General features: G+C 38.5%; 1 protein-coding gene across 1 annotated transcript; it reads right to left on the minus strand.

Moving 5' to 3' along the window:
• Positions 1-3846: 3846 nt before the first annotated feature.
• On the minus strand, positions 3847-27087 carry LOC140245838 (MOB kinase activator 3B-like). The gene is made up of 7 exons (XM_072325337.1): positions 27015-27087; positions 12721-12871; positions 9452-9545; positions 8468-8601; positions 7736-7851; positions 6432-6518; positions 3847-5019 (listed from the first exon to the last, which is right to left on the minus strand). The coding sequence occupies exons 1-7, from the start codon at positions 27045-27047 to the stop codon at positions 4990-4992; spliced, it is 645 nt and encodes a 214-aa protein (XP_072181438.1). The 5' UTR covers positions 27048-27087; the 3' UTR covers positions 3847-4989.

Below are 27087 nucleotides of genomic sequence, written 5' to 3' on the forward strand. Positions count from 1 at the left end.
CATGATCAAAAAGCTAAAACATAAATCATCTTGACTTTTATAATAACAAATTGCAAGTCTTCCCTTATTCTTGTGTAGAAAATCACAACTTCAAACTGGGCCATTCTCAAAATGTGTACCACAGTATACCTTATTGCCAATATGTATTCAAAATACAAATGTAGTTTGTCTACATAATCCTTCATATGAACATCACACAACACACACTGAATGCTTGCCTATGGTATCCTTGAAGGGCAAACAATATGAAGAAATCAGTATTTGCAATCCATTCGTGACATTCATAATTTTGGGCTAAGATGAAAAGTTGCAGTACATTCTAGCAACAGATTGAAGAAATAAAATATGTGCTTGACACAGAAGATATGCAGCCATTCTTAATCAGCAGATTCCATTGTATTTTTGACTTCATAATCAAAGACTATTACTACAAACAAATGAGAGAAAAAAAAAAGGTCTGTGTACAAGCTTCTGAATACCTGTACACCAAAATAAACACTGCATGAGCTGAAATTGTGATAGACATCAATGCACCTCTTCTCATTTGGGCATATGAAAGAAATCTTCATACAGTTTTATGCAAGGAAGGGTAATACCATGTCCCCCAAAAATTACAACGGTACCCTCCACAACGATAGTGAATAGTGAATCAATCCAAACACAATTTCAGGGTATGAAACTGTAACTCACTGCCCACATCTTACAGAAAATCCCATTCAATTTGCTTCAGTGGTCAAAAAGAAATGAGGATTTTTGTAGAGCATGTCAGGAATCCCTTCCCTCCAAGTTCTGTCCATTGTGTTTACACGTTCATATGCATTTCCAAGAGCATCCAAGTGCTAAACTTGGAAGAATGACACTCATGACATGCTTTACAACAATCCACATTTCTCTGTGACCACTTAACCAAATTGAATAGGGTTTTCTGCAAAATAGAGCTAAGATGTTATATTTGAAGACCCTGAAGTAGCAGTTAGATGGCTTAATCATATTGGGTGTTAAAGCAAAAATCCGATTGTAATGTTTTTTGGGACATACTGTAGAAAACCTGCTTTACAACCATAAGGTAATTTACAACCATAAGGTAATGACCATATTATTGAATAAAATCACCCACCTGTTTCCCAATGTATTTCTCCCCAATATTGGTATTGGTGAGGAATCTTCCTAGCACACATCAACTTTCCAAATATCGGTTAATCTGTTTTAAAAGTTGTATATCTCTTTTGCAGACATCATGAAATTCTGCAAGGTTGCAAAATAATGTCTTCCAACATCATGAAAAAAATATTTGGTAATAAACTTGAGTTGTTTCTTTTTTCTTTCTTTCTTTTTAAGAAATAAAAAACTAACCCCATGTCATTCAGGAATACACTCTCCTTTTGTATCAAGAAAAATGTTATATATTCTTCTTTTTTTCTTGGGGGGGGGGGTGGGGTCCAAATAAATTCACTGGAAATCAATGGTTTTACTCCCCCTTCCATTATAAAGAAATTTCCAGTTTCATTATTCTGAGGAAAGGTCTGAAATACATGGTCTCTACAATATACCAGCTTATGAAAGCAAACTACTTTTCAGGGTTGCAAAAGGGACACAGGAACTTAACCATTTCTGTGCCATGGACTTTGGACAGTGTGTGTACAATGCTGTGAGGTTTTACATGCCAATCAGCACACGAGTTAATATTCCTCACTCTTGTATTCAATCATACCTCAACATATGCCCACACAACCTCAAAGAACAAAATTAATATTGACATTGCTCAAAACGAAATGCTTCTGGTGAGATAGGCTCTGAATACAAGATGAAAATAACTCGGGATTAATGAGTGAATAAGATACCTGTAGTCTGGATAATATGTATTAAAGTCAATGACTTGATTAAAGTCACACCAATTACTTCAAAAGTGTCAAATTAGATTTTTTGCAACCCTTAATGATGACAGCCTGCTGTAATGATCACTGCTTTTATTCCTCTCTTTTCTTCTGTGAGGCATTTGCATGAAAGCAATTTTGATGCCTAAGAAAAATCATAATGTAGACTTTCTTTTCACATCTTACAAATGAGAAAAGTTCTGCTCACTTTGCACTCTTTCTTTGTTTCAGTTTGTAATTTATATTCCACGCATAGAAGTGATATTAAACATATCATTTACGTTACAATTAGAAGGTCAAATGAATGTTTTGTCCAACATTCAGATGCACAGAAGTTTACAGAAGCTTCTTTGGAGTGACGAACATGATATTACATATATGATATATGGATGGATAAGACACGTGTATCCACCGAAATAAGAATATAAATAAAAATACATAGCACAAACGAGTATCAAACACATTACAGGTACAATTTCCTTGTAACTCAAGGAACAATGTCGTCACACAATTTTCAAAGTATAATTATCTACGGATGGCATTGAGATACCAAATAAAAGCTTTTTTTTAAATTTATTTATTTTTTATTCTAGAGCGATGAAAAAGACATCATTGCGGAGCAGGAAGTTGCCAGGCATCCTAACTTTTAACCTCAGACCTGACCTACTCTACCTCTTGGGTAATGGATGGAAAGAGTGATACTACTTAACGATATGTGCGATTTGAAATAATATGATATGGACTCCTTTATCTAGGGTAGCAAATGTATAACACACGTATACTGCAAATGTGGAAATTTTCGCGGGGTTTAAATTTCCTCCCACTTCGCGCAACCAGAAACTAGCACGAAAATAAAAGCACAAGAATATGTTAGCAGGTCATATGTTCCTGTACTTACTGTCAGATTCTGTGGAATTAAAAGCATGCAAAACTCTTCTTTCTGGGCCGAACGCAAAAAATGAGTTGCGCAAAAATATCCACTTACTATACAGTATTGTGACATCATAGGCATGCAATAGTGCAAAAACTACCACTTGACCACTAGCCTGACATGGAAGTCAATGTAAATTGAGCTATCAGCTGTGCAACATTCATTTTTGATCTACAAAAACTGCACCAGCCACAAAGTGCAATAGTACATTTTGTAACTGCATGTCATGTGACGAGCAATCAACCAATTTAATAGATGGGTAGAATCTTTTCAGGTGTTGTATAACATTCACTATACATTGTTAGTGTTTCATATAGGTACAGCGAACTATTCACTATCATTTAAGCCCATTCATTGTCCATATAATTTTCTCCTTTTTTTCTGCTTTGGTAGCAGAACAACAGAAAGCCTAACGATTGGTACATTTTTAACTCACAATACTTAATTTGACAACACATTGAGATTTGAATTGCCATTCCTCGCTCATATTGGGACACATTTTATAACATTTCTCTCTGATTTTGTGCAAATTTTATCACTTGAATCAGATCTATTTAATCTTTCTACAACATAAAATATGCAGACAAATTCAGTGGTGTGATTTTCAAAGTAAGATATTAATCCTCTCATCAAAATTCCCCCCAAACTTTATGGGAAATGTGCGATAAGTTTTAAGTTGTTAACAAGCTGGCTTTAACTTCTCAGTTAACTATACACAAAATATATCCCCGTTTCTGCATTTCGTCAGGTAAAATATTTGTAAATGAACACTAACTACACTTTTGGATGAGATTTTGCAACTGACTGGAATCCCATTTGTCTGATAAATACGCAAGCGCGATACAGTTTAGACTGACGACTGAAGAAATGGCAAGTATAATGTGGTCTACAAACTGTAACGTTCAATACTTCGGAGATTGTCTGCCCGGCTCTGATGAAATGCGTACTGGTCAAATACTCGCACAGACGAAATGCTCACTGGTCAAATGCTTGCACAAACAAACCATATGTTGATACTATTGAAATCCAGGAATAAAGGACATACAGAGAAATAACAACTACAAAAGTTTGTCCACTGGGAGCATGAAAAGAGAATAATGAACATTCTCTTAAAGTCCACATTGTCAAGGAAATAGCAAATGAATAAATCTGCACTACTCCTATGTTCCAACATATATAAAAAACAAAACAAACAAACAATGATATTAAGTAATATAGTCACTACAGGACCAGACATTCTGATCTTGGCGAAATTTGGAATTTGCACAACAGAGACATCGTAAACTGTAAAACCTGACATTTTTCAAGTGCATGAAACTTTCGCAAAATTTGAAGGGGCTAAGATTCACAAAAGTACGTAAAATGCAGAAAAAGGTTCTTGTCTATATCTTCAAGAAAGTTTTGCGCCTCAAAAAAAGGCTGTCGGCTCAAATTTGCAAAAGTTTCATGATGCAAAATGCTGCCGGTTTTACAGCATAAAAAGAAATAAAATTGATCACAAAATGGTAGATGCTATGGCTTGAAAAGTACATGTATGCAGTTACAATAAAATAACATTTAGGCTGTATATTCATGTGAAGAGAATGACATGAGGTGATTATAAACAGAGTTCTATTTGCCTGCTAGAGTTGCGAGTAGCTGCTTTGTTGCACTCATTCGGCTTAGTGGTAACTGGCAGCAAAGCTGCCAGGTGGAAAGAATCGCAACCAGGTCAACGACAGCTGCCACGAAGAAGGTGACGATCAGAGTGTTGATGGAAACAACGGAGATGAATGGGGATGAAGTGTGAACGGAATTCTCAACGGACGAGAACAAACTTTGCAGCCCAACATAAACCAACATTAAACGTGCAAAACCAGTCTGGGCAGGGTCGACCCTGGTCCATCACAAATAGCTTCTTTTTTTCTTTTTTGTGATTGTTTGATGTTTAACCTTTGACCTCCATGAACCATCAGATCGGAGGTATAAAAAAAAAAATCCATTCTTCCTTGTCGCAGACTGCAGATGGTGCTCAGATAAACATGAAATGTGTGAGGTACTCGACTGAACTCCACTGGATGAGTCATCCATGCGATAAAAAAAAAAGACAAACAAACAAGAAGGATAATGACAGTTCGCTTTGCAGGTTGCTGCTCATCTCCAGAATCGGGATAGAAGGTCAAAGGTCGGTGAGTTGGATGACATTCATACACAGATCTTCTGGATCATTTCTCTCTGCAAAGATTACAATGAAAAAAGAAAGGAAAAAATATTATTGTAAAGAGGAGCATTTCACATTTGCAAGTGACCCTAAATGCAAACAGGTACACAAAATGTAATCTAAAGTAAACATATGATTTAGAAGAATTTCAACGCACAGAAAGAAATACTACTGTAAAGGTGGATATTTTTGCGCGAGTAATTTTTCGCACTCAGCCCGGTAAGATGAAGTTTGCGTGTTTTCAATTCTGCGGAATAAGGACATTAACTACTGGAACATACGGCATGCAAAAATATTCACATGCTCTCATTTTGCGGGCTAGCTTATCGCTGCACAAAATGCGCAAAAATTTCCACCGTGCAAATATGTCCACTTTTACATTCTGCTAGTAGATTCAAGCTGATTGGGAAAACAATCTGCCTTTTGAGTAGCGATGGGACACCATGCAATGGGAATACTGGCCCAACTCAGATATATTCAGGAATTCCTGTAAACAAACTGTGTACAGCTTTATCCCTGATCTGGTGAAGAATGCTGAAGAATCTTGACTTGAGTTGAACACACCGATGAGAATGTGCTACGACGCACATATTCACTGACGGGCAGTTCTATTCCAGCAGGTCTGTGCTAGTTGTAATTTGCGAAAGTACGTACAGCGGTGGACAGTGAATGAAAATTGATTCAATATTGGACCAACCTCCCTTCCCTACTCCAACAGACCTTTTTAAACACTAACCCAATTTGGCAACGAAACTGCCCCATGTTTCTACAAACTCTGTCTACCAATACACACATGATGTTCCGGTGATGTCGAGCCACTTGTGACCAGTAGGAAGCCTCTCGCTGTTATAGTGTCTGTGCCGATACAGTGATATCTCATTTTTCACTATTATTTCATCTTTACTTTTTAATAAAACTTTTTAAGTAGTACAGCCTGTACTTAAATATCATATATACAGACTGTATATGCTTTTATCATATTCAGTTAGCACATCCCGTTGCTGTACATTAAAAATTTTGGGATATGCCTGTTATTTGCATACTGTTTATCGAGCTTCGCTTTTCACTAGATTCCTCATTTCTATCGCTATATGTACTTCTTTGTAACCCTTGCTAATTATGCATTATTTTTCTCATCATACATTCAATTTTACATATGTACATTGTATTGTGTACCATACTTTATGATTTGTACTTCTTAGAAGTTGTTAAAACAATATCATTTGTGAAATCCATACTTTAAATTACCGTTTTTTTGGTGGACACAAAGTTTTAATGAATTGAATTATTAAGAATCAGTGGGAGCAGTACAGGCAAATCATTCTGATAATTCAATATAACAACACATTCCCTTCCCCATCCCCCGACATAAATGTGCAATTTATAAAAGATTTGATTTTACTTCCCAACAGAGGGCAAAACTTACCAATGGTTCTAACTCTCTGTGTTCGACGAGGTTGAACTCTGTGACGAAGAAGTAAAAGTGTTTGTAGCACGTGTTTATGTGTGCCTCCTGTGAAAAGAAAAAAAGAAATGCATTCAAACACAAAATGAAACAAACCTTTTGCAATACTGATTTCTGCATACTAGCACATTCAAGTCCTGTTTCTTACGGACCTTACCCATGCAACGTCAGGACAACGTCTGGAAAACGTCTGAAAAATTCTTCGCCTCGGGCGAGAAAACTGCAGGGGAAGGCAAGGGTACCAAAAGCATTTTCTGGGGCTAGATAAACACTAAACATGTTTTGAAACGAGTTTAGAAACAACGGTTTGAAACGCCATTCAAAGGGCGTTTTGAAAAGCTTTTGAGACCACGGTCGCCTTTCTGTGAGTAGATAAACGCATTGCCATTTTGAAACGCGTTTTTATCACAAGGTCAACTCCAAGCTGTTTCCGGTTGTGTTTTCTACCCATTACTTGTGTGTGAATGATGAGGCATGTATGGTGGTAGGCAGTTGACCTTTACTTCCTGGGTCGAATGGCACAAAAGCAGCTGCGCAGTAACAACACTCGAATCGCGATTGTATCATGGTTAGATAAACGCGGCACCCCGAGAATCGCGTTTCAAACCACGTTCACAAACACCGTTCCAAACACGTTTTGAAAGGTGATTCTCTCTCTCTAGTAAGATAAACAGAGCCTATACTGTATCACAGCATTAATCATTGCAACAGAGCCCTACCGAGAGATGTTGCTGTGAAGACTCAATCATGTTCAAGGATAGTTCTCTGCTAATGTTTTAAATCATCACCAATGACAAGACCTTTCTATTCTTTCTTTACACTCAAAAAGCACACACACACACACACACACACACACACACACATACTCCAAATCTCTGTCTATTTGGGAAAAGGTCCAATGAGTCACATGGTCATAAACACGTGTCCGGCTACTTAAAATTGAAAGTGCAAGAGCTTTTATCGGGAGTGACCTACAGCCAATCAGGACACTGGATTCTGGTCAATACAATGCCACAGCAACAAGAACTGCTATCATAACACCTTTCTATACAATGTTACCCTATGCTCCATTTCATAGACTGTTCCTGTCATAACACTTTCGTTGGAAGGGTAAGTGCTACACTAACGACAAGAATTCCAATTCTTGATTGGCTGTTGCTACAAAAAGGTGCTAGTCTAGCAAGAATTGCTTTCCTAAACATTATTAAGAAATGAGGCCCAGATGTTGCTATATCATCCCCAGTCCTCTGGGCCAGCCCACTCACCGCTCCGATCTCGACCAGCTTGTCGAAGTGGTGGATGTAGACATGGACGAACACTCTGTGTAACCTGGTCAGAATTTTCTTGCACGTTGGGACAAAGTTCTTGGGGAAGCCGACATCTGCAAAGAGAGCATTGTACAGCAGCATGAGAGAGGACTTTTCTATAAAACACATTTTTACGCTCTCACCCAAGTCTCAATGACACATGAAGCTGATTTCCCATGTATTTTTTTTTTCTTTTTTTGCGCTGACCTTAAATTTTCATGTACATTAGATTGCTATTACTATCAAATGTAAATATCCCATTTCCAAGATTGGCTTTTACTACATTTTGTATCTACACTGATTTCTTTGTCTGTGCTAAATTTTTTACCCTATCACGTTATACATGTATTTGAAAACTTAATATCATTCAACCTGGGTATCCCAATCCCAAAATGAAGTCCTAAACTGCAGACTGCTTGAACAGACTACCTTGTGTGTTCTTATTGCAAAATTTTGAATAGTTCCTTCATAACAGCTGAGTACCAAATGGAAACTGCTCACATAAAAAATCTAATCTGATTTCTTGTACCTGCCCAAAAAGCTTTGACAAAATACATTTGTCTACATCCCATGTGGCAAATTAGACAATGTGAAGGGCAAACATGGTCACCAATTTAGTGCTTAATGGCCCAGTCATCATGTTCGCTAGCCACTGCAATGTCTCTGAGCCGTTCACACCCAAAAACTCACCTACATTAACTGGGAATAAAGTCTCATTGTTAATGAGATGCTCTACCCAGTCCATGAGATTGTTGATGTAGTCTGTGGCGGGAAGTGCCGTCGGTTTCTTGTACTTGTCACCATCCATCCACATGTACTCGTACCTGTTCACCACAAAATAGATAGACTGAAGTCACTCTTGTTATCTCTAGAGGGCGCTATTTCATCAATAGTCAAATTCTACTGAGAAGATATTGAAGACGGTGCTCACCAGATATGAACATTTATGCCTGAAGTCATTTAAAAAATTGAAACACAGTTTTAATCTGGTTCAAGGATTATGTAAAAGTTTGACTGCGCAAATGCGTGCAACCCACCACAAACACAGCTTTAATCCAGGTAATATTTGCTTGTATGCCAAGTGGGGAACAGAGCACAGTATGATAGATAGCTCTTTCTATGGTTGCCTTTAAGCGCTCTCCTATTAAAGTGAGCCAAACCATACTGAACCCGCACCAGAGGAGCGCTCAAACACTCCTTAGGTGTACCATACCAAACTGAACTGAGCCAAAAGTGGACCACTGAACAATGTGCTTCAAAAGGGGTACCAAAAGCGTACTGGTACCAAAAGTTTGCATGTGAGAATGCGCATACATGTATGAGGCAAATACCTCATAATTCAAAGAGTTTCTCTTTATTTGGGACACCTGTCAGTAGTTCAAGCGCGCCAGGTGAATGACACTGCTGCTACAAAATGCGTGACCTCCTCTAAAAATAACTTATAATGTATGCTTTCTCAACAGAGAGCTCTAACGCTCCAAATATTGCACAGTACAGTACGGTTCCCTTTGGTTCGGTTCAATTTGGTTTGCTTTAGAGCGCTCAAAAACATCCTAACATGAAGTGTTGTTTGTTTTTTTTTCCTGGATGGACTGACATGAAAACTTGGCTGTGTTTGCAGCATCTTGTATTTTCTCTCTTTCTCTGGGAAAGATTTTTGTACGATGTTCTTACTTTGGACCTCCGCTCATGATTGGACATGTCTCCTTGTTGCAGTATTCACACACCGTGCCATAGATCAGGTTGATTCTGTTGAAAAAGTCGACCACTAGAGGGAGACATAAAAGAAACAAAAAAGGAGGGAATAATAATGATAATAATAATGATAATGATAATGTGTTATTTACCCAGAGTAGCCTCTTCAGTGTTGCCACTGCTCTACCAGAGGTCTCTGCCAAATTACCCTAGCACTGCCAGGCACCCATTTATACATCTGGGTCAAGAGGGACAAGGTGGGTAAAACATCTTGTCCAAGGACATTAGCACTGGGCGAGAACCAAACTCGTGTCCTCCAATGGGGAGTCGGGAGTCTTATCCACTATGCCACAGCGCCCCCACTATTAAGAATAATGAAGCATTTTAAAAACGCTAACCAAATCTGTCTTGATATCAGTGGGTGGATGACTCAAAGACGTAAAATGATCAAAAGCACGTAATTATTTTCTTAAAACAATCCAAAGTGAGTGAAAACATTGATTTGGTTAGAAGCAGCCACGACAGGCCTCGAAATAGGATTTTGGAGGGGCAAGGCCATTTAGAAAAGGGCACTTTTTCCAAGAGGCCAGGGCACTTAGGTCAGTCAGAGGGGCACCAAGGCCACATTGGAACGGGCATGTTGCGTGTTTATACGTGATGTGAATGCCCCATAGAGCTGTATGCTATCGACCGTGCTGCTACACTCCAGCAGCGCATGCACGCATAAGATCTCTCCGCAGCAGACGACGTTAGGCAGTAGGCCATACGCAATACGATGTAGGTTCTGTAATACAGTACGTTCTCAACGCGTACGCCGCGCTCGCTTTGGAGCACTTCCGGCGCCATTTTGCTTTGAGCATTTGGGCATGAATGCAGAGCGGGCGAGAGAGATGGCAATGCTCGCAGCCGTCCGACAGGCCTGGCAGTTTTTAGCATGGCTTGCGACCACTTGCTCCGGCCCGCCGCTGCCTAGCTACAACGTAGTAACTCTATGGCCGCTGCGCTGCGGAGGCAGTCGGAACAGTAAAAGCCGGTCGGGCGTACATGTATGTAGACTTCTACACGTCGTCTCGTATCTCGGAAAGATATGATATTTGAGATCAGGAAAGTTGTTCAAGCTTATTAAAGTGTAGACTTTGAGAAAGGGCATATTATACGTCATAAATCATAACTTTCATTCTAAAAGGGTACCACGGCCGCAAGAAAAAGGGCACATTTTTTTTTTGCCGTAACTTTGATCAAGGAAAAAAAGACATTGCGGCCAACGAGAGGGGCACCGACGGCCATGGCCGTCGGTGGCCGTCGGTTAATTCGAGGCCTGCACGACCTAACAAATTCAGCTTGCAATAAAATATCATATGACTAGCTCAAGTTTCAGTTTGGAAAAGTTGCGAAAGTTCAGTGACCTTTGATCTCTTTAAATTCCTACTAATATTATTTGAGAGAGACAGATAGAAGGATGGTTGGATGGACAGATAAAAGGACAGATGGACAGACACACAGACAGATGCCTAAAGGACAGCCTCAATGATACAATGCCTCCAACATGTACTTCAAGGCAGTGGTACCAGGTACTAAAAACTACAGTGTACATACCTGCAGTGCATTTATAATCAACCCTTAACATGCTCAAGCACTATAAACTGTAACTAGACATGTTTACACTGTCAATTTGTTTTCATCAGAACTTTATATCATTCCTCCATACTGGACCAAACTGTATTAATACACTTGTAGTTAGCTACAAGCTGTAGCCTTTTCAGGCATGTGTCTCAGTCCCAACAGAAAGGCCACAGTGACACAATGAGGATTAATGGGGATAGGGTACCAGTAATTGTTATTCATTGACAATCAGTTTCAAGATCTGTACCAATCAGTACAGTGAGCTCTCTAGTGGAAGTTCCCAACTGGCGAACAGAGCACAAGGTTTTGAGAGAGCACAGTACACTGTGATTGAGTAACAATCTCCATGAAAGTATGAATTTCCTTATAGTACAAGGCATAAGATGGGAAGAAATAATCAAATCAATCCATTTATTTTATCATGAAACTACTCAAATAGATTTGTAAATGGGTGACAAAATTCATAGATAAAATAAACAAATGAGTGAAGAAAGAAAGACACACACTTTTTGTATCAATAAACCTACATCGTACCCTGTAATCACGACAACCATTTAGCTCTTTCAATTAATTTCAATCTAGAGCTTCATTGCATAAAATCACATCCAAAATATTTTCAGAAGGGTAAGTGAGAGGAGGACAGCTCTTAACTTTTTGTGAGATACTTGGTAACCGCTTTATGAAATGTTCCAAACAAAACAATTCTACGAGAAGTCAAAGTTTATTTGATGAAAATCATTTTTGAAATGGTCAAGATGTCCAAAAACAAAGTATAACAACGCAATCCTAATGAAAGGCTGGTCCCACCTTTGATGAGGATCATTTCATTTTGGATACTGTATACGCTATATATTTCGCGTGGGTTTTATTTTCGCGAATTTCGCGAGTCGGGAGCTATTCGCGAAATTAACAACACGCGAAAATATTACCTTCCAAAATGAATCCCTTGCCTTGACGATACGATCATTTTACGGCTTACCGAACAGACCATACTGGCTAAGCTTGTTTACGTACATATAGCATGTCCACGTCTAACTAATTTACTAGCATTCGTAGCATTCGTTGCTAGTAAGGTGAAAATTCACACTTTCTTTGCCACTTCATATTTTCTCCGGTCCCCCAATCGCGAATTTAACCACTCGCGAAAATGTGTGACATCGGCAATTCGCGAAAATTTATGCACGCGAAAATTATAGCGTATACAGTATCTCAGCCATTTAAAAACCAACTTTCATCAAATAAACGTTGAACTCTTGTGAGAATTATGACCTTTCATTTTTTCTAAGAGGTTTTTAATTAGCTCAAAAAATCACAATAAAAAAAAATTGGAAACCTGAAGCCCTTTTTCAACCAAAACTGTACCATCCCTGTAAACCACTAAACACTGAATTTGATACTGTAAGATATGATATTTTTGCGGCATGAAATTTTCGCAAATTGGAGCCGACGGCATTTTTTGTGGCATGAAATTTTCGCGAGTTGCCTCTAACATTCAATGCGTACAATGTAGACAAGAACTTTCACATGCATTCTAACTTTGCGAATCTTGGCTCTCGCGAAATTCGTGAAATTAAAATGCACGCGAACATTCCTCATTTTACAGCAATAGACAATAACTCTCTCACCATGAACCGCCAGCCAGTCGTTGAAATCCTCTTCAGCAGGGAGCTTGACCACTACCCGTAGGTCTAGGCCTGAGTTGAGGGAGGCCTGGGCCTTCTTGTGGAGGTTGTACCGCATCGTTCCCTGTTCCACCTTCTTCTTGGGTCGGAATGTCTGCAAGATGCAAGGAGGAACCATTAGTTAACTCTTTGCTTGCCAAAGTGGAAGAGTAGCTCCATTTCACACGTACACAAATCTCACAGAACAGCATGTACACTGTACATGTAAAAGAATTAATAGCAAAGTCAAGGTGATGCAGAAAGGGTGGAGCTTAACACAAACAGGGAACTATCAGAATCTGTAACCGACTATTAAGGTTGATCACAGTGGCTAGTCATTGTCTTCGAATTTGTTATGCGCTTGTTAATACATGTATCTGTTCAAATAAACTGTATTATAATGTAAATAATACAGTCTCCACGAATCTTCAGCCTATTCATGGAGCTATGTACACATGTAGCTCCATGACCTATTGAAGGAGGCTGACTTTAAACCAGAACAGAGGTTTACCTCCCTGACCAGAAGAAGAAGAAAAAGAATCAGATTTGTAATAGATTTTTCTTCTGAATGCCTTATTTGGCTGAACAATTCAATAGCGAGCCATCACAACCAGACATTACTGTTTAATCTTTACTTTTCAACAACAACACATGAGTTATTACATGGAAACTACACAATGTATAACTGATGGAGGCATATCGTTCAAACAAAGCTACAGTATGTAGTGCATGTACATACATCAGGGCTCCACACTAACTTTTATTTTTGGTGGCCCAAAGGCAAACATCCGACCTTTTTGGTGGCCCGATCAGGCCACCAAATTCTTCATTTCTGAAATTTTGGTGGCCCGACGTGCGTTTTTGGTGGCCCTGGGCCACCGGGCCACCGTTAGTGTCGAGCCCTGCATACATGCTATTACTTTGCTATGTTTTTGTCTTTTTTGAATTCAAAAATCTACTAGAAGATCTTGAGCTGTAGCAGAGCAAACATCCCATCTGGACTTGCCCTACCAAATGACTAATGTCCAGTTGGTAAACAAACCTGTACAAGGATAGAGTTTCCAAAGAGTTACTGGTAACACAAAACACAATGGCCTAAATAGTGCTACACACACACACACACACACACACACACACACACACACAAGTCAGCCGAACCTTTACAAAATGATCCTGTCACACATGTACTCATAAAACAACCCCCTCCCCCCCCCCCCCAAAAAAAAAAAGATTAGTAAAAGAATGCATGCAAATTTATGACAATAACTTGTTCCTGAAAATACACGGGAGTCTCAGGGCATGTGGTATCAAAGTAAATATTTCCAGCAGCTTTCATGCTTTATACTGTGTACAAAGTCTGTAGCAGCCTTCTATTCCACTATGTGCATGCTCTGAGTAAGTTTTCTTTCACACACATATAGGGAGCTTTGGATTTTAGACGCGCGGACGTTCAAAGGAAAAAAACATGTTCTGAGCGTGCGCAGTAGCGCGCGTAAAGTCAATCTATTTTTAGCTTGCGTCGCCCGAGTTTTTCACTATGCGTACTGGGCTATTTTCACGTCCGCACAGTTTGGGACATAGAGAGCTTCTTCATGCACTGATCAAATGGGTGCGCGGATTTTATTTTTTATACGTTGCGTCCCAGCGTAATCTAAAGCTACTTTTCCACGCGACGCGGGGAGAGGAGAACGTCCAGCGCAAGCGTTGGCTCAAACGTCCGCGCGTCAAAATCTAAAGCTCCCTATTGTATTAAAATGACACCCTTTTTCGGAAATTCAATACAAAACAGACTGTATCTATCATTATTAATACGCACTGAGTCTGAAGAAGGACTAGTGAGTATCATATTGCACCAAACCAAACTGTGTGCTTTGAGGTTTCCACATGTATGCACATTATATATTGTACATCCGTGTGTACGTACTATACACTGGTACATGTAATTGGGCTCCGATTACCAAACCCCGACAACCCACGCACAAGTTTGTAGTTAATTATTGCATACAGTGTACATGTACAAATTTAAAGTCATGGACTCCACATAATTCATGAAAACATTGGCTCACAATCTAAATTGTATTAACATTGTACAATGTAGCTGTTGATACACCAAGGCTTGGAATGAGCACCTGCCAAACACGTCAAGAGTTAATAGTTTACAATGATAATCATGATATTAAAGGCTGGTCAACTGTTGTTGAAAAATATATTTCACAATAATGTACAATAGGCCTATATTTATTTCAGTTGTTGTATTCCTTTAATACTAATGAATTTGACCATCTGGCTATATTAATTAGAATGAAATTTTAAAAAGTCCATACATACAGAATATGTTGTACATTGTAGTACATACTGTACAGTAGGTATGCTACATCATACACAAATGATTGATACAATACACGTGTCAGGACTATAGATACCTCAATGTACCGGTACATATCATATTAACAATGATATGATTACAATGATAATGAAAATAATACCAAAACCTGCATAACTATCACCAAGCACGAATACAGGATATACACATGTGTACCGGTACAATGAACTGTGCAATTGCTATACACTGTAGTATTCAAACAATAAACATTGTATATTTTTAAGGGATACCCTGTACAAGGATGTTGGGGGGCCTACAGTACATGGTATACATCATGTACATGTACACCTGTAGGCCTACACTATTAAACTGCACACACAAACAGTCAGGATTCAAATACCCTGTACCGAGTGTATAGTGCGTACATCCTGTATCATTGAGGTACATGTACCATGTTTGGTACTTTAATATGATTTTTCTCCACATGATGATTTGCCAAGAGCCACTTAGTCTTAGTTCAATGCTGTGGGATTTTTTTTCCTGTATCCTATGAAAGTGAATATTAAAGGGACTGTACAGTACTGGTTGAGGGGAGGATTCAGGTTTATAACATTCCTTAAAGTCAGATAAGGAGAAACCTCTTTTGAAATATGAAAGAGCATGTAATTTTAAGAAGGATTCAACATTTATTTGATGAAAATTGGTTATCAAATGGCCGAGATATAAAAAAAAAGTGATAATAATAAAAGGCGACAGGCCACGCCTTTTATTAGGAACTCTTAGTTTCACATTGTTTTTGGATATCTCAGTCATTTCAAAACCGATTTTCATCAAATAAACTTTTGATTCCCCTTAGAAATGTATGCTCTTTGACATCTCATCTATAGAGTGGTTTCTGAATATCTCGCAAAACATTAAAAGCTAAATCCTCACCTCAACCAGAACTGTACAAATTTTGTACAATCCCTTTAAAACATGTGAATGATTCACATCAGAATGAATAATATTGGTACAAACAATAATATTCCCTACAGCATGGTACACTTGTCTTTCACATATAAAATGTACAACCCTCTTTTGTTTTATTTGTTTGTTTTTATTTACAATGTACATGTAGCGTAGTTGACAGGTTGATTTCATGTTTCCATAATGGGGTAAATGTACAGTGTACACTTTCACGTGGCTCACTCTCAGCAGCAAATTGGACAAAATGTGAGACGCATGCACAGAAACATTGCATTTGAACAAAGAAGAACAATTATAGACAGTTTGTACTACTTTTAGATTCATATAAATAATTTCCCCTATTTCACACGACATGAAATTGTGCAGTTGTACACACATGTACAGTACAGGCGTACATGTACCATAGTACCATACAGTGTATGTACAATCCTTCTGGATTATTGAGACATGTTTTGTTTTGTTTTGTTTTTTAGTTTAGTTTTGCTGTTGTTGTTGTTGTTGTTGTTGTTGTTGTGTGTATGTACAGTTGTATGTGTTTTATTTGTGGGGGGGGGGGGGGATGACATTTACATTAGAACCATATTCTGATACCTGAAAAAAAAATACATTGTACGGTGTACATACAATCTGTATACATGTAAATCTGAAATCTGTTTCAGAAAGAGGGTTTGGGTTGTTTTTTTGTTTTGTTTTTGTTTTGTTTTGTTTTTGTTTTTGTTTTTTGTTTTTGTTTTTTGGTGTGTTTTTTTTTTTTTTTTTGGGGGGGGGGAGGCTGGGTGGGGGGATTCAATCCTAAATCAATCGGCAACATACATGTACACTGTAATCTGTATTGTGATAATTCAAATGCTATACAGATGTACTCCATAGAAAAACAATACAGGAATTTCTTTAGTATGAATGATTACTGTATACGCCGAATATTTCGCGAGGTTTTTATTTTCGCGAATATCGCGAGTCGGGTGCTATTCGCGAAATTAAAGACACGCGAAAATATTCACTCTGATTGCATGTACATGTACATTTCTCCATTCAGTATAGGACTCTACGAACACGAAATTTACCACTCGCGAAACTGTCGGGAATTCCCAATTCGCGAAAATTTAGACTCGCGAAATATATGGCGTATACAGTACTGTAGCCCTGGTGTGTTTTGTACGAAGTCAGATTGACTGTTGGGACTACATACACCGAAGGGCTTCTAAAGTAGTGTGTGGATGGTGTAAAACACACACACACACAAACACTGTATACATACAGGTACACATACAATGCCTTTTCCCAGGAATGGTTGGTTGGTTGGAAGGGGAAACAGGATCATAATTTTGATGGATTTATCAGAGAAATTCTCGCTGCCTCCACCTCCTCTCACCCAAATTTGGCCGGGCAATCACACGGTTTTCACCAGAGACAAAGAGAGTCCTTGTCACTGAATTTGTAGTGCAGTGATCCACAGGAGACAGATGTAGCCAACAGCCTTTTATACAGGGGCATGGAAGACCCAAACACCCATTGTATAGGATGCAGGAGGATGAATGGTACATTGTACATAGTATACAAAATTGTAGAATACATGTAGATACCATTCTTCCTATTCACCTGAAGTGCTACAAAAAAGAGTATTCCATGTACAACTTCCTCCTGTATAGACACGAACTCAATAAAGAATAAGTTTTATATGTTGTTTTTTTTTAATAAAATGATTGCAGTCTTTATAAGAAAGCAACTAGCAGCCTTCTTCTTATTTCAAATAGCATTATTTTTCTTGGGGGGGGGGGGTGGGGGGTGGGGAGGTTCTTATTGCTGATGTTGTAAGATTATCAACCAAAAACATAAAATAAAATCAATATGTTTGCACACAAAACAATGACTCAAGAGAATACCAGATTATGAGATGAACTCATTACGATCTCTATGTACTCAAAGTAGTAAAGACAAACTGCCACACTCCCAATTTTCATTTTCTATTCCTGCACACAGTTTCGTCTTGGTTTTAAATGTCAAGGAAGCTGAAGTGTGTGGGTTGACAAAATGAAATTCTACACTTCACGCAAATTGATCTTCAGCAGTCCACAACTGCCTGCTCAATATACAGTATACAGTGCCACACACAAAAACACACATCATTCAATGGCTTCATATAATAGGAAACTAGACTTACATACATGTACTATGCCTGCTGACCATAAAATTCAGTAAAAAAAAAAATCAGAATAACTGGGAGAAAATCGTGCAAAAGATAGGAATCTTTGCCCATATCCTGTAGGCCTATAAATCACTACTATGTGTTGAAAAACAAAAAGAGCAAAGTTTGAATGAAGCTGAAACTTCTTTCCTACGTATTGAAGAAATAGGCCTCCATGTTCCTAGGAAATATGGAACATTGATTCATACGTGTGTTTTGTACATGTAGGTGGGAGCTATAATGCAGACTACCGGTACATTCTGGAGATTAGTGGTTGCTTTTAAATACTCCTTTTAAAGTATGAACCGCCCGAAACCATCCATCTTATTACACCATGAAATGCCCAAATCTGCCTGGTTGCTTTTTAATAGTTTTATGCTTTACCATTTTTACTGTTTCTATATAGAATATATTTATACATAAGTTGAAAGAGTTGAAAGATCAACAAAAGTACCCAACTCTATGTCAGAATTATTTCTGTGACACAACATTCTCTTGGTATTAACAGTTTTATAGGCTTTCAAATACATGTAAACATAACTTATAATTTAGACAAAGATAACGTCGCTGGGGTGACAAGACCTCGTATCTCAAAAATGACAAATGTTCAGGAGAGCCAAAAAACATGGCGGCCAAAGCACTGTAGTGAATGGGAAAGCCTTTCCTTTGACATGTCATGGTGGCTTCATTTTTGGAGTAAGACAGTTGGGATTTGGCCAAGACATCACTTGACCCATTATTTGACCATTAAGCCAAAAAAAAAAATTTTTTTGACATTTTTGAGATACGAGGTCTTGTCACCCCATCGACGATAAACAGGCAGTGAGCTATTTTTATACATCATTTACACTGTAGAAAGTTGTCAAAATGAGAGTAATATTGCTGTACAGTTGTACCTTATAGGGGACCATAGGCCATATGTACATGTACGGAATCTTCAATTGCTATTAAAGATAGGGTTAAATACACCCAGTTTGTCTAGACAGCTGATTGAGGATAAAATGTGTGAATTTCCAAGAGAGATACAGTGTATTTTAAACTATAACGTTTCGTTAGAGCACAGACTGGAAGATTGCCAATCAAAAGAAGAAGTGAAGGGGAAAAACTGGGTGGACAAATTCATGAATCTTTACATAATATTTACACAGTTTAATCGTACGTGTAGGTATTTGAATGGCATGTATCCTCTGACGTTAGTTTTAATGTACATTCACATGACGTTCCTAAACTTAAAGTATACTAGTAGCACATTAAAGGGGAAGGCTAGTAACTGATCAGTGGGAATCAGTGGAAATGCTGGGAGATGATTGTTCCAATCCTTATGGGATTCATTCAAGAGTTCATTGTATATCTATTGTTGTGTGAAAATGATTTGCTTCAGAACGGTCTCATATTCAAGTAATGTGCAGATTAATGCTCCGTCACTGACCAGGGATGCTAACCTGGATGCATTAAACTGCACATTACTTGAATATGAGACCATTCTGAAACAAATCATTTTCACACAACAATATACAATGAACTCTTGAATAAATCCCATAAGGATTGGAACAATCATCTCCCAGCATTTCCACTGATTCCCACTGATCAGTTACTAGCCTTCCCCTTTAAACTTTGATGATGCACTTGAAAGTGAGCTTTCTATATCAAAGATTAGACAGTAATTAGAACCACAAGATTTTGTCAGGGTTTAAACGCTCTGGGCAGGGATCCCCACTCATAATTTAATAAGCGTCATGTTAACATGATATTAAAATTTCAACAAATCACCCAGTGGAAAGTTAGCATTAATCCTTTCGCCCACAGCTCCTACAATGTACTTTAATACAGAAGATCAACCTGAAGTACGTGTTGTACACTAAAGTATCGTCACATACTGTACGGTATTGGGTTTTTGTATTACTAGCTCTGTGTGTGTATAATTCTTCCTATTAGAACTGTGGTTTAATCAACTTTTGCTTGAAAATTTAAAGTTTAAGGTTAGGTGCTGTGGGAATAGAGTTGCAGTTTAATTTTATAGGACTACAAAGTGTCAAAGGTTGGAGCGCTGTCAAGCTAGAAAATAAACACCTTATACCAGCAAGCCTGTCTATTCTGACAGCTTTATGAATGTACTATAAAATAAATATGAACGTGAAGGTGTGTGTGGAACAGACCGGAGTGGGCTATGGGAGTGCATGGGAGTTTTGAGGGGGTAGGGGTAAGGTTACAGGTGGTGGGGAGGGTGGGGCAGGTACAGTAGGTTGGCTGTAATGAGAGATGAGAATAAGAATGCTGTATATGGGGTAGGTAATTGAAATACAATTACTGTAGGTGAGTGTGGTGTGTTGCAAGGTATGGCAGTAGCTGGAGTTATTAGTGGCGTGAGTTGCATCAAATCACCACAGGAACAAAGCAAAACAAAGCAAGCAAAATAGCAAACATTGAAGAGGTTTAGAAGAAAACGGAAGCCTCCTGCAATGTTGAATAGAGGCCCTGGGGAAGGGATTAAACTCGAGTTCAGCTGACTCGAAGAAGAGGAAGAAGAAAGCAGAAAACAGAGTGTACATGCATGCATGTTTATTGTTATCTACACAGTGTTATAAATATGTTGGTGCATGCACCATTTTATTAGACCCTCAACTACACGTAGCTTGCAAAATTAATAATACTTGGATAAATCAAAGCTCGATATAAAGATGTAGCATGGCAGCCCCTGGCTGCCAGAATACAGATGTTATATAAATGCTACCATTTTTGAAGAAATGATATGTTTTGGTGGCCCAATCGGACCAACAAATATTTGTGAATGAATACATTGTTTTGATGTGTTTCTTTCATCCAGAACAGGGGAAAATAACTCACAGCTCGGTGCTTGCTATTATTCTAAACTGCACACATTTCAGTGAGGTGCCGCCAACCAGGCTTGTCAAATCGTACTGGTCTTCACGGCCAAACTCAGTTTATTTGACAGCCACAACTACATGTAGCCAAGTCATGTTTTTCTCTGCCCAGGCCAAATTTCTGCCCATTTAAAAATGCAAACCGGTATGTAGATGGACCCTGGAAGATGAATAATAATTTCATGAAAAGATGATGCCATAGAAAAATCACATTTATACTTCAGAAGTGCACTTTAAGCATTTCCATTGAATATCAATCCTGCCCAGTTTTATATAATCATCATGGTTTCCAATAATATCATTTTGATGTTTATGAAACATTACTTTTATGTTTGTATTCATCTTTTCCAGCTACCAAAATTTCATTGTCAGGCCACCAAAGAAAGAAGTTTGTGTCTCGCCTTGGACAAATTATACCTTACGCGGCACTCAAACATCTGTGAAATGAACCCTTCTTTTAACATGACCTTTTGGGCAGAGAGTGAGAATGGATTGTAACCCAATGTTGAATCACCGAGCACAGTCAAACCTGCCTCGGTGGTCACCTGTCTATAGTGGCCACTCTGCCATATACGGCCACTAAAAAAAAAAAAAAAAAAAAAAAAAATCCCTCCAAGAGAAACATCGTGTAAAATGACCCTGTTTATAACAGCCACCTGATATCTAAAGCTGTAACAGCCTTTTTTTTTTCGCCTTCCTTGAGTTGCTGCTCAATGGAGTGTATAATGTACATGACCAATCCCATTTCGAGCTATTGCACATTAGCGGGATCACTATGTTGACGTTTGAACTGCGATAGAAATCTCAAGATTTTTGTCCATGGATGTGGACACAAAAATCCCCCTAATTGATGCAAATCTGAAAATCCCAAGAAATCTTGTGCTTATTTTCGAACTACTGCGATGATTTGTCCTGCAGCGACCATGCGAATGCTGGAGCAAGTAATCTTGCGAAATTTTATATTCCATCATTCAAAGCGCACATTCACAGCACGCTCAGCACACCACTATGACGCGCAAGAACAGAAGCGCACAGTGTGAAGCGCACTGTGTATGTGCCAGTTTAGCAGATTTCATGCATGCGCAGATTCGGTGGCAAACTATCGCGACTGGCAATTAGTGGAATATTTCTGTCCATGTGAATGCTTGCAACAAAACAAAAATTTCCAGATTATTTGGATCTCAATTGTTATCCTGCTGATTTGACTGTGCTTATGCAGCTAGCATAATGGACAGTGCTGGTCATTCAGTCTACAATGCATGTCTGAATTTAATTAATTTCCTTCTAGCCTCTGATAGGCCTATCTCCATTTATCAGGCACAAGAACTGCTCAGTTGAGTAGGCAAAGGCTTTATATACACTGTAGTTACATTATGGCATTGCATTCGCAGCAAGTTTCTCTTTTGATGGTATTGTAACTGGATAGTTTTGTTGAAGTTAGCTTGTGTGGTTTGGGGAAACGCCAACACTTTCGTAACGTAGGACAAACAAAACAAAAGGAAAGCAAAGAGAAAATCCAAGCTTAAAAACAGGAAAAAAAAAACCCTACAAAACCAGAAACTCATTTTTCCAAGAAATATTGCATTTACACTTTCTAAATTTGTGTGTTCACATTGAAGATGTCGATTAAGGAAAGGCATGAATCTTCAGGAAATAATGTTACACTTTTGCACTTTGTCTTTTTGACCTTTGTGTTTTGTTAACCTCCTATGTACTGGTATTGGGTATTATTCATAAGCCAAAACTGCTAATCAAATTTATGAACGTTGGAAAACTATTCCCTGTGTTATGTAGTAAATTTAAAAAAAAAAAGAAAAAAAATTGAACTGATCACATCCATGAGGTACAAAACGTTACAGGGTCATGAGCTCTGGAAGTCAAGAATACTTTCAAAATACACACTTCCTGTTAAATTGGCTGGTAAATAGTGATGCCACCGATATTGAAGATTTATAGTGAGTAAACTCAGACAGAGTGATAGTCGTTTCAGTCACTACAGTTTTTCCTTTTTTATTAATTTTTTGAGACTACCATGTACAGGATACCGTCCTGCTCCAAAGGAGTTTTATTCATCGCGATGAGGATCAGGAAATGAGAAAGGGAAACGGACAAGACACCACTTCCGTGGGACTGAAATCAAATCCTCTAGACTTCGTACACATTTTTATCATACACTGTATACGGCAAAGGAGGAAGTCAGATCCACACTAACGGTGGTAGGGGGAAAATTCCAACTACAATGTATTATGGACGTCTTTAACCAGTTGTGTGCTTTGAATGCTGATTAGCATTAAAAACTTTATAGAGCTGTATACACAGGACTTCCAAATTCCCTGGCACGGAGATGGTTAACCATTTATGTGCCAATGCACTTTAATACAGAGTGTATAGTTTTATTAGCTTTGTTATAATGCATACACTGTATAATACACGTGTACATGTAGCCTTGAGTACTGCATGCCATATTTTGCGAGTCTAACCAAATTTTTGTGAATCGGAACTTCCCGACGAGTTTGCGAGAGGTCGCGATCGTGGAGTCCTATACTGAACGGAGAAGTGTACACACATGTGTACGTCACATTCACATCGCGATCAGAGTCAACATTTTCGCGTGTCTTTAATTTCACGAATAGCACCCGACTCACGAAATTCACAAAAATAAAAACCTCACAAAATATTCGGCGTATACAGCATTCCATCCAAACTTGAGATTCCTACACGTAGCTCACTGAGGCGTAGCAATGTGTCTAGGGAAGGTCATGTTGACACCACAATAAGGATTTATACTGATTTAGGGGATTAAGCAAATCTCTATTCACTGACAATGATTACAATGTAGTTAACTACCAGGCTTCTGCGGGAATTAGGTTTTAGGTATTAAAAAATCTCTTTTCATTACAATGATTACAAGTGGTGAAATACTTGAGACTTGTGTGGGAATCAGAGAAGGAAGTACTTTCTTACCATTTGCTCCTGCTTTACTTCCTGTATGAATTAAATGTGCCCAAGCATTTTGTGTGTACAATGTACATGTACTCAAAACTCACTCTAAAATTTTTCACAATATACAATGTAGATTCACTACCAGGTGAACTGTGTTGGAGGTTTTATTTTCTTGTTCAAGGATTTACTAAACTACTATTCAAAGGCAATGGTAATGAATAGTGTATACCTGCACATACATTCTAATGGCAGACAGTACACATTGTACAGTTGTACTTGGGCATTTCCACGGTAAATGGGTACTTTTCAGGGATGTCTCTGTATTTTTGGTTTCCCTAAATCTTCGTTTACGAAGCAAAGCCAAGATATGTGCATTACCCCTGAATCTGATCTTCTGGAACACTTCAGTGAGAGATAACTTTGTCCCAAAATTGCTTCAAACAAGCAATTTATCAAAATTTATGCCAAAATGAAAAATTTTGGGTGAACGCGTGTAACGCAGGACAGAAATCTCGGTACTAACATATTGAGGTGAAATTATAAATGCTTATTGAAACTTTGCTGTTTTTCAATTGAATGGCTTAATTTTGATGAGAGAAGATAAATACAGCTGTAAAATTCTATCAAAAATTGTGTTTCATAACATTTCTAGACTTTAATAGCGGTGGACGCGTATAACATGGACAGACCAAAGCTGTTATCTTCTCTCATCAAAATTAAGCCATTCAATTGAAAAACAGCAGAGTTTCAATGAGCATTCATATTGTAATTTGACCTTCATATGTTAGTACATGGATTTCTGTCCTGCGTTACACGTGTTCACCCAAAATTTTTCATTTTGGCACAAATTTTGATAAATTGCTTGTTTGAAGCAATTTGGGGACAAAGTTATCTCTCACTGAAGTGTTCTAGAAGATCAGATTCAGGGGTAATGCACATATTACAGGAAGCCAAAAATACAGAGACATCCCTGAAAAGTACCCATTTACCATGGAAATGCCTATTTGCATTCAGCATACCGGTGTATACACACACGCACTGTACAACATACAATATGCATAATTGTATGCAATAAAAAAGAGCCATACAAATGCACAAAATGTATGCCTTCAGGTTTGAAAATAAAAAGATAATAATAAAATGATAAAGTTAATTCATGTAAAATGTAGATCTATATCCATACTAAACCGACAAGAATCCATGTCTTATATCCATACACTTTTATAGCAACACCCCACAGCAACACCCCTCATAACAGCTACAAAACATTAAACATATATTCTAAAGGTTAACCAGGACACCATGCACATACTCATACATTGGAATATATGTACCGGTACATAAACTTTTGAGTCAAAATTTGTGAATCAGGCCTTCACAACAATTTTGTGAGTGGTTAAATTCATGATCAAGAAGTACAGTCATGATAGGAGAATTTCTGTACAGGTACTCACATATGAAATTGATTGCTTGCACTTGAACTTGGTATTGACAACCAATAGTGAGCCATAACGTGCATTGTAATGTCCATGGGGGAAGAATTTGCATTTTTTGACAGCAAAACTTGTCCATCGCTGCACTAAATTCAAAGTACTTTACAGCAAGCGCTGCATGTGCGTCACCTTTGATCATCTGCTACAGCAATCGTTTCCATAGCGCGCTGCTTGAGAGTGCACCGCCGCACAGCCGACAGCATGACCTTTGAATGATTAAAAGTGCAGCGATTACCATCCACATATTAACTTCTGCCTCTATAAACACCAAGCAGATAGTAACAATGCAGAGAGAGATGCTCTTCAGACTGGTTGTGGTACAGTGTGCAGAGAAAGCAATACAGTCTGTAAGTCTTTATTAATTTCTGTACGTTATAAATTGCGTGTGTAAATTGTAAAACAGGAAAGCAAAGAAAAAATTACCAAGATTTACAATTAGAATATATGTATTGTAGTTCTACAGTACTGTAGATCTGAGTAGACAGAAAAATCTGTCTGTCCAGAGTCTTTGATCATTTTTTGACTTTATCGGCTCTAACGGTTAGAAGGGGAATCCGTGAAGCCAAACGCAGTCTCCGCGCTCCGTGGAACATATGAATTTGTATCCCCCGACGACCAGATACAGACCAATCTTTCGGTCAAGTCTGACTCTGAGTTACAATTGTACCACACATACACACCGACAGTGACACTGACAGTCCCTGTACATGTACAATCAATACAGCTGTAGGCCTAGGCCTAACAGCGTTACTGTGAGTTCTAAATTCATTCAATTAAATCAAAATTTGTGTTTGACACCACTGTTGAACACTGACCCCTGACTCTGATCTGCCACGGTTACACTGTAACCCCACCACAACAGTCAGTGGTACTGGTATGGCATGGTGGAGCCTTTTGACGTACAGAAAGTCATGATAAATTCATCATGGTAATTTACATTTAGGCCCACGTATTGACTATTACCACGGCACTGCACTGGCACTGGTTGGCCTGGTTTTGTATCGTACTTCCAACTAATTTACTAGCCTACACTAAACGCACTCAACCAGGTACAAAAACAAGGCCAAAGGCCTAACCAGTTAGAGCGGTTTTCAGCAAATCGCTCCCGATTTTCCCATTGTGTCAAGTTTATTCTGGTCAAATCTGCGACTCTTTCTAAATTCTATCTCAATGCACTGTACACTGGTACATATGGGCCTATTAAATCGTGTTGAAAAGCGTAACAACGCGTTAGGCCTACAGTACATTGCATTGGCATACACTTGTACATTGTAGATCATAGACTGGCGTGTGGAATCACATGGGCTCCTACTACGAACTGGAGCCACGGACGAGATATATCTTGATCGCTGTGTTTTGTTGGTGCGAGGTCTCACTTTAACTGCCCTAACTTCATCATGCTGCATGTTACCAAAATGAAGTAAAAATGGATGATTTAGGTGTATGCATCGGTATGCCATACTCACTTTATTCTTGGCGAAAAATCCAGAAAACTCCATGACGATGTTCTTTACTCAAATGGGACCAGCACCGATGAAG

This window comes from Diadema setosum, unplaced genomic scaffold, assembly GCF_964275005.1.
Source record: "Diadema setosum unplaced genomic scaffold, eeDiaSeto1 scaffold_39, whole genome shotgun sequence".
In the NCBI taxonomy this organism is placed as follows: Eukaryota; Metazoa; Echinodermata; class Echinoidea; order Diadematoida; family Diadematidae; genus Diadema; species Diadema setosum.

What these genes read in the sequence shown, in the direction of transcription:
- LOC140245838 (XM_072325337.1), bottom strand. Translation starts at nt 27,047, where the DNA reads ATGGAGTTTTCTGGATTTTTCGCCAAGAATAAA. An exon ending in TTTATTCCCAGTTAATGTAG is followed by an intron (nt 7,852 to 8,467) that starts GTGAGTTTTTGG and finishes CTCTCTTTGCAG; the next exon opens with ATGTCGGCTTCCCCAAGAAC. An exon ending in ACAGAGAGTTAGAACCATTG is followed by an intron (nt 5,020 to 6,431) that starts GTAAGTTTTGCC and finishes TAATCTTTGCAG; the next exon opens with AGAGAAATGATCCAGAAGAT.